This window comes from Triticum dicoccoides, chromosome 1A, assembly GCF_002162155.2.
Source record: "Triticum dicoccoides isolate Atlit2015 ecotype Zavitan chromosome 1A, WEW_v2.0, whole genome shotgun sequence".
NCBI classification, from domain to species: domain Eukaryota; kingdom Viridiplantae; phylum Streptophyta; class Magnoliopsida; order Poales; family Poaceae; genus Triticum; species Triticum dicoccoides.
In genome coordinates this window covers 599,491,650-599,500,865 of record NC_041380.1, presented here as the reverse complement: position 1 = coordinate 599,500,865, position 9,216 = coordinate 599,491,650, and the positions used below count along the sequence as shown (strand labels likewise).

Sequence of the window (9,216 nt, the reverse complement as noted above, 5' to 3'; positions counted from 1 at the left end):
AAGCCTTCGTCTTCAAAGGCTTCAGCAGCCAAGGCCACAACAGCTGCAATGTCATCAACACCTCCGCCTGCCACAAGTTCTTTAGTGGCCGCTGCAAAAGCTTCAACGCCATTTGTGCTCGCATCTTGCCAGCACACAAAAGGCTTTCCAACAGCCATAATTGTTGCTTCAAGTGCCTCAACTAGTGGGCACACATCTACAAATGTGCCCAAGCTGAAGATAAAGGCCACTGCTAGCCGTGGAACAAGACCCAGTCACAAGAGCAAGGCCATAGTGCCTCAGACTGATGAAAATGAGTTGGCTGACGAAGATGAACTTGCGGAGTTTGTCAAGAGGAGAGTTGAAGAAGCTGCAATTGCCAAGAACACTTCTGTTCCGCTTCTGCTTGATCCCAAGAAAATTATGGACTTCTTAGAAATGTGCAAGAAGTCAGATACTCCACTTGACGACCTTGACTTGCCACCAGGTCCAAGCCACGTGCTTTCTTCATGCATTTTATCTGAGAAGCACAAGATTGCACAAGCAAAACTTGTGAGGAAGCAGCAGCAACAGAAGGAGAAAGAGTTGAAGAAAAACATGCTCACCATACCCCCTCAACAGCTTGTATCTTTGCAATCTGAGATCCAATAGATGTCTAAAGAATATGAGCGCCGGGCCAATCACTGCTGTGGTGTGCGTGAAAGATTCATTAACGCAACCAAGCAGCTGGTCGATGAACACAACAAGAGGGAGGTTACTGGCACAGTGCCTCCATAAAGTACCTCCAACAAGAGGAAGATTAGTGAGACTGGGCCTTCTTCTCTTGAAGAACAAGCCAGGTCAACACAGACAATTGCGCCTGAAGAAACTGCCAGGGCGACTACATCAGTCGCGCCTAAAGAAATTGCTCCACCCTCTTCCTCAGCCGCAGCGCCAATACAGTCTTCATCTTTGAAGCAAATCACTCTTCCTTCTGCATCAGAAGCGAAGAAGACCAAGGCCGCTGAGAAGGAAGCCGGAAAGTGCAAAGCTTCAGAGACACTTACCACTGAATCAGTGAAGAAATTAACTAAAGACGACCCTAACGTCTTCAGTTGTGCCAATTGGTGCTACCCCTCTGTCATCAACGTCCCCTACTCGCAATGTTGAATATCATCAGATCATTCCATATGGGGTTGAGTTTGTGATCCCACCAGCTGATGATGATGAAGAAGATACCCACTCTGCTGCTACCACAGAGCAAGTGAATGAAGAAATTGAAGTGGAAGCAAATGCTTCACTTCCCCTAGTATCATTGCGGAAGCCACAACCAGTCCAAGTGATTGAGGAACAAGCCGCTTCATTTGGAAGCGATGAAGAAACTGATGACGTGGACATTGATGGTGCCACAACTCCTATACTACATGATGAAGTTTGGGAAGAAACTCACCCAAATTCTCCCATCGCCACTCCTCTCACTCAATTGCCTCGATCGTCTACCAGGACCGAGGAAATTCATACTGGTTGAAGAACGTCAACCATCTCTTCAAACCATTATTGAAGTTCCAACTGCAGTAGTTGAAGAAAATGCACAACAAGAAATGACTGTTGATGTCGCACCTCCTCCACCTCAACGCGAAGAATCGGTTCCTTCAGCGGATACTGACACAGTTCCATTTCCTACCACTGAAGAAATGGCAAAATCTAATGCCATCACTGATCCAACTGACTCAACTGGCTCTCCTCGACCCATATTTGACGTGAAGCCGAAGAAAATCAATCTTCAACCTATGCCCTCAATGCCCAAAGTTGGCAAAAGCGTCAGGAGACCCAAGTTTGATAATGTCGCCTTCTTTGAGGAGAAAAATTCTTCGTTCGCGAGTCCCCTTATGACTTAGACAAAATTAGGCGTCGGCGCTTCTAGACTAAGACACAGATGGACTTCTATTCCTCTTTTTTCTTCGAAAAGAATATGGTCTTCCCGCATCGCCATATCCCTCATGTGGATATGGAGTCTCTACCATGTTTCAGGCCAGTTTTGGCTATTCTTCATGATGTTGGGTTGCTGAGTCTGTTCTCTGACGTCTGTTACTGGAATGAAAAGCTAATTCTTCAGTTCTATGCTACAATGCATCAGTCTGAAAATGTTGAAGACATTCATTCTTGGGCTCTAGACTGGATGAGTGAGAACACTCACTACAAAGCACTTGCTGATGAAATACTACTTGCACTCCCAGTTGACCCACCCCAAGAAGATGCCAGACGAATTTATGACGAACCTGAGCTGCCCAATCATCTGATGCAAGTCCTAATGAAACCCATTGCTGAAGGAGATGCTCCAAGGACCACTCTCCTTGTGAAGGATTTGTTGTTTGTTCCTCGCACCGTCTACCGCATCTTGGCCAAGACCCTCAATCCCATCAAAGGCCACGATTCTGAGACTGAAGAAATTGTGGGGGTCATGAAGAATCTACTATTCAATATAATTCATGGTATTCCCATCAATGTCTATGATTTTTTTCATGAGGACTTTGGCCGTGGTTACTCAACCACCGTTTGATTTGAAGCCTTATGCACAATGGATCATGAGATTCATCAAATGAAGGTCTTCAATCAACTACAAGGCTAATCGTCAAAATCATTTCAGCTACCTGCTAGAGGTTGAAATTCTTCAGAGTACGATATCTTCAGTTCCCGACAAGGGCAAAGCTGTCATCGATGAAGGAGTTCGTCAACTTGATGGAGAAAAGGTGGCGGCCACTTCGTATTACGAATCGAAGAAGAAGCCATTTGCTTTTAGTCATTGTTGGATCATATTAAATGGCAAGCCAAAGTGGACACAACTTCTGGCCGGTCTCATGGCCGGCAAGAAGAGGAATGATGGCCCAAGCTCCCACCAATCAATTGGGTTGGACGGCGAAGAGGAAGATATTGCCGTCGAGAATGGAAGAGCCACACTGTGCCAAATGATAACCGACAAGTCATGGGAAACAAGTGGGAGAAGGCAAGGGCCTCTCGTGACGTGTGGCTACAAAAATGTCCTCCACATGGTCGGGCATTTTTTCGGCGAGGGAGAACAAGAAAGAGGAGAGGTACACACTCATGTTGGATGCGCAAACGGAGAGGATGGATTGGTACCGGAAGAGGGCGGAGAAGCAACTGGAAATTGAGAGGGAGAAGAGCGAGTTGGAGAAGTAAGAGGCGGTGATCAAATGGGAGCTCGGGAAAGCCAAGACATTTGGAGAGATTGAGCTTGAGAAGGAGATGTTGCAACTCGCACGGGACGCGGGGATGTGAAGATCATGTTGACGAACGAAGCCCTTTTGAGTGAGCATGCAAAGAAATGGCTTGCGGAGAAGAAGGAGATCAACGACCATAGAGAGTACGAGGCGGCATGGGTGGCTGTGGCAGAAGGAGAGCATGCGGCAAGGATACTGGCGGAGCAGGGCACAAAGATGGCCTCGGAGCAGGCGGCATGGATGGCGTCCGGCGAGTGATCCGGCCAGCCAGTGAGGTATCCGTCACGCTCGGACATTAATTTGATTTTGGCATGTTTTGATTGTTGAACTATGATTTACTTTGCTTTGTTTCAAACTGTTGATTTTGGATAATTTTTATCGTATGATCGACGTGCATGGATTGCATAGATTAATTGAGGCTTCACATTTAAGGTGTGTGGATGTGCGGCAGCCCATATAAGGGGCCACCCGGCACTGTCCGCGGACATGCCTGGACACGCCCGCAGGAGTATAGGGTCCGGATTTACCACGTCCGAATGTAAATGCTCTTGCATCACCAAATATACATCTACTGAAGTTGGCTCTTTTTTAAGATGTAAAAAACATATTTTGGTGATGTAAAACACCTACTTTTACATCTCCAAATTTGCATCATTTATTGGAGATGCTCTTCATAGTAGAGATTAAGAAAAAGGACAGCGCCCCTATAAAAAATAAAGAAAAAGGACAGCGTAGCCGTGTCGGCAGTGGTGCAGGCGCATGCAGAGAACTGGGTCCGTCAACACTGATGTAGCCCAGCTCTCTTAAATTCTAACCAGAGAGCCAACATCAAACTCTACCTACCGCTTCCTCCTCTTCTTCATCGACAGCCTTCATTCTCCTCCCCGCTTCAGAATCATCCTCGCCGGCGCCGCCGGAGAAGGAGCCGAACCCTTTAGGCCCGTGCGGGATCCCTCTTCTCCTGGTAAGTTTTCTTTCAAAGCTAGCAAGGCTTCTATTTATCTTCAGGGCTCTGCATACATACAGAAGATGCATATTGCAGAGAGGCACAGACACAGCCCAATCTGATTCTTTTGTTACTTCCAAAGCAAAACTAGTACAGTATAACTTACAGAACGCCCGCCGCCATCACCTAACCAGCTCGTGTTCACCGGCCTGCACCGCTTGGTAGTGGTAGGCAGGCAGACTAGGCTTGTGGGGGTCTGGAACCTCTTTTGCTTTATGTTGCACCATCTTTGGATGCTGGTTACCCCCCTAAATTTTAAGAATGCCCCCAACCCTTGAAACCAATGTCCCAACATTTGAGAAATACAGGGGCAAGTGGTAGATTAAAAGTTGTATAGACAATAGTACTACTACATGGCAATAGAAAAATTAAATGTTGGGTCATCTTATCTGGGTCACAAAAACAAGTTTCAGGACCACCTTTGTTCAAAGTCCATTTTCTCACCGTCTTTTATTGTGAATATCTTTGATGAAGTGGCCTTGCTGCAGGCTCCATTTACCCAATTGGAACGAACACGAGCGAGGTAGGAAAAACAATGGGCATCCAAGATATCCGCGATGGTGTGTCATCTCTGTTCATCATGCTAAACAAGGAGACATTCGTGCTGTTTCGGATCGAGTTTCTTGTGGTCCTGGTCACACTCTTGTTCCTCTCGATGTTCATCATGGACGTCTTTCGTCGCCACATCCGCAACAGAGTCATGAAAACTATCTTTAGCATCTTGGATGGTGTCTCTGACTCTATTATCTTATACCTGCTGGGGGCCATGCAAACAGCCAAGTTCAAGAATCAGCTGTTCCCAGTCTGGGCCCTTGTGCTTGTTAGTTTCCGTTACAATGTCGACTTTATCTCTGGCTATGGTGTTGATGACCGCCATGGGCGACGGTTCATGGAGTGGAGGAATGTGGTGAAACTTCTGGGATCGGCGTTCTTGAACTGGTCACGTGGCTCAAGGTTCACACTTCCACTCTGGTCACTTTGGGCTCTGCAGATACTAAGGAGCTGGTACAGATACCATTCCTATCTTCTCGCACTCAATTCTGTCTGGCATGGTAAGAGTTCAGAGGTCGTTGCAGAGCATATGCGTGCTGGCCCTCACACTAGCAACTGGAAACCAGAGGACTGCAAGCCAGAGAATAATATGGAAGGATACAAATACTTGATCCATGGAGAAACCTATCAGAGAATCAAACTCAAGAAGCCTCAGTATGTCTTGTATATTGATACTGCTCAGAATGACCAGCAAGCTGAGCGCGGTTCTTGTCCGTGTCAACTGAGATCATCGCTGGTCACCCTAGACAAGATTTGGGGATGTTGCAGGGACCTGTTACGCCCAGATAACAGTAAGGGAAATGACCCAAAGGATCTCTCTCTGGCCTTCGCCTTGTCCAGACTACTGCGGTGCAGGCTCGAGGATGTGACACTGCAACAAAAATTCTTTAATATCAACCGAAAGCTAGTTAAGACTAAGATCCTTGAGGAGCAGAACAATGGCCGCGCTTTCAGGGTCATGGAGCTGCAACTCTCTTTTGTAAACGACTACTTCAACACCCGCTACCCTATGGTCTTCTGGTATGGGTTCATTTCTCTCCTCTCAAATCTGCTTCTCTCTGTGGTGACCTTTGCTGTTGTCTGTTGGCTTGCTGTGGACATACGTAAGGTTTATAAACCACCAAAGGATGATCGGGTTCATGTGGTGCATAGGTTCAACATTGACATGATCATCACATGGATATTCATGTTTTTTATGTTGTTCAAAGAGATCTGGGAGATGGTCAGTTATTTAATCTCAGACTGGACTAGGTTACTACTTGTTTGCAGCTATGCACAACAGGGGGAAGAGTCCACTAGAAGCAAATGTATGGAGGGCACAATATCATCCTTTTTTAGATCTAGGATAACCACTAAGCAGTGGCATGGACTTATTGACCAGTATGTCTTCTTGGACTCATATGATGACAGACCAAGATTTTGGAATCTGCTTCATAAGCTAACCACAGGAATGGTGTCAGAGAAGAAAGATGGAGCAACACTGCATGACGCCATCGATGTGCCAGAATGTGTCAGACCGGCAGTACTAAAGACGCTCTGTGCAAGCCTAAATAACCTCAGCTCTCCTGACACTGTACATGATCAGCCAGACAATCCTAACAGAAATCCCGAAGAGCAAGGTCACCTTCTGCCCAAGGCTATCACATCACTGTCTGATGCTGACAGTGAGCGAACAAAGCGGTACGGTTGGGCCTTCTTTAAACTTCCCACATGCTCACATGTAATTCTGGTGTGGCACATTGCAACCAGCCTCTGTGAGATGAAGCTTGCTCAAGACCATAATGTCGACTTAAGCAAACATGGGTTGCTGAACTCCGTCTTGTCATACTTCGCAAGTTGCTGCACATTGAAACCATATCTTTTGGATGTGGATGAGAAGACGAAAGAAAAGAAGAAAGTGAATGAGAAGTTGCCTCACAAGCTCCAGGAAATGTATATCACTGCGAATAGCTTGTCTCGATATTGTGCATATCTGCTAGTTTCAAAGCCTGACCTGATCCCTGACAGCTTTTATGTACCCAAGATGGTCTTACAAGAAACCGTGGCACACGCTCGTGATCATATTCTTAAAAACTGTGACTCATTGCAGAGCAGGTATGACAAACTGATGGAAGAAGCAGTGAAGGCCATTCAAGATGCCGACAACGTCATGAAGAATGAAGATGTTGTGCGACTGGGTGCAAAGCTGGGCAAGGAACTGATTGATCAAGAGACTCAAGAAGAATGCTGGGAGATCCTGTCTGGGGTATGGACAGATTTACTAGTGCACCTTGCCCCTACTTGGAACGCAGAGGCGCACAAGGAGTGCCTCGAGTCAGGAGGGGAATTCATAACCTATATCTGGGCACTGCTATGGCATTGTGGAATCGAGAAGAGCAAATTATGGCCAGTGGAAGATGTGTGTGGAAATGATACCCCTGGAACACCACCTGAGGACAACAGTGTTCGAAATAATAGCATTCAGCATTCCCAGCAGAGTTGTGTAGCAGGACCGAAGGAAGAAAGAGAGGAAACTGACATACAGAGACCAGAGATCCAACAAGTTGAAACGCTAAGTGCAGATACGGCTGGTCATCAGAATGGGCAAAGTGGCAATGTAGCGGTTAGAGGGATGCAGAATGGAGGGAACAGTTGTTACTTCAATGCAGTCTTGCAGAGTCTCCTTGCACTTGATAAGCTGCGTGCAAGGATGTTAGGACCGGATGCTCTGACAGGGGACCTTGGTCAGGAACTGCAGAAGCTCTTCATAATAACAGCCAATACCAATGGCACTGGAAGTGTGCTGATGCCAGAGAAGCTCTTCTCATATATGTGCAAAAGGAATTCAGATTTCAGAACTGGCATGATGGAAGATAGCAATAATATGCTTGGTTCCTTGATAGACGGTTTGAAGAATGAGGAACGTACGATGGTCGAGTCACTCTTCCGCAGTGAGGTCGTTAAACATGTTTACAGCAAAAAGTGTGAGCACACATCGGTTACCACCGGCTGCGAGTACCTTGATCTCAGTTTGGCAATACCACCAAAGAGGCCTGCATCAATCGAGGACTGCTTGGACTTCTATGCCACTGGGGAGATCGAGGATTGGCACTGTATGGACTGTTCAGCTGCCGCTGCTTCTGGAAATTCATCTTTCAACCAAGAAGATACAACAAACTATGATGGCCAACCTGAACAGCAGGAGAACAAAACATACGAAAAGGGGGAATCCAGCCATCAAGCTGACAAACAAACAAGAATACCGAATCAGAACAGCGGAAAGCTACCGATGCTTGATGGCAACCCAAGTCAAATGGAAGAGAGCCATAAAAAACAGAGAGAGGAAGAGAAGATATACAGAGCTGCAACAGTAGAATACCGTATTAGTAAGGCGGCACCTATACTAACCATTCAGCTGAAGAGATTCAGCTATGTCATCTCGGATAGTCCAGACAAGTTGGAAGAACATGTGATCTTTCAGGATACACTTAATATGAAAAAGTTCATGGACCCTGGGTATTGACACTTCACACTTTAACTCAGTTTAATATAGTACTCCCTCCGTTCGGAATTTCTTGTCTCGGATATGGATGTATCTAAAACTAAAATACATCTAGATACATCCATTTCTGCGACAAGTAATTCCGAACGGAGGGAGTGACATTTTTTGGCCTCTTTGAATATCAGAACTCAGATGATCTCAGTGGGCAGCACATCATTGATGATCCCAATTCAAGAGAAAACATCTGACAGCTATTTTCTTTCCTCTATCTTTCAGACATACGGAGGATGATGAGCACAAATATCATCTGGTTGCAGTAATTGTGCACAATGGACCAACCCTGGGCGAAGGACACATTTTTGCTTATGTGAGAGCAAGCCAAATCGGATGTCAGCAGCAGGAGCGCTGTGGCACTCCCACATGGTTCCGCGCAAGCGACGAGAGCATCACAGAAGTGTCACTAAAAGAGGTACTTGACTGTCAAGCATACATACTTTTTTATGAGAAATGGGATGAGCAGCCAAAGGCTGAGTAAGTTGTAGAAGAACACCAGCCAACCGGGCACTGATCGGGAGAAAGGCGAACATGGGACAGATGGATGAGAAGGGAAGGCATTCGTGTATTGTTTGTTTATGTACTTCATTCAGGACAGTGTTATTTATTATGTAGAGTATTCTCTCAGGGCGGATGCCTAGTGACTTTGTTACTCTTCATGCTTAATGTTTGTTAGTGGGGAGTAATTTAGACTAGTGTCATGCATATGACACTAGTCTTTGTTACTACCTTCATAGTGCAAAGTAACATACAGGTAGATGATAGCATTTATTACACCATAGACTCATTTTGCTTTGGGTTGCGTTATGTTACAGTAACATATTATGTTACTCCAAACACCTCTCTCCTCATTAACCCCATGCCACATAAGCAGACCTGTCTTGAATTGAAATGTGCTATGTTACTTGCTACGTTACTCTCACTAT

At 45.9% G+C, this 9,216-nt stretch overlaps 1 protein-coding gene across 1 annotated transcript; it reads left to right on the top strand.

Annotated features, from left to right (window-relative positions):
- Positions 1-4,030: 4,030 nt before the first annotated feature.
- Positions 4,031-8,942, top strand: LOC119294713. The gene is made up of 3 exons (XM_037572959.1): positions 4,031-4,161; positions 4,692-8,250; positions 8,513-8,942. The coding sequence occupies exons 2-3, from the start codon at positions 4,739-4,741 to the stop codon at positions 8,769-8,771; spliced, it is 3,771 nt and encodes a 1,256-aa protein (XP_037428856.1). The 5' UTR covers positions 4,031-4,161; positions 4,692-4,738; the 3' UTR covers positions 8,772-8,942.
- The last annotated feature ends 274 nt before the right edge of the window (positions 8,943-9,216 follow it).

What these genes read in the sequence shown, in the direction of transcription:
- LOC119294713 (XM_037572959.1), top strand. Translation starts at nt 4,739, where the DNA reads ATGGGCATCCAAGATATCCGCGATGGTGTGTCATCTCTGTTCATCATG. An exon ending in AAAAAGTTCATGGACCCTGG is followed by an intron (nt 8,251 to 8,512) that starts GTATTGACACTT and finishes TCTATCTTTCAG; the next exon opens with ACATACGGAGGATGATGAGC.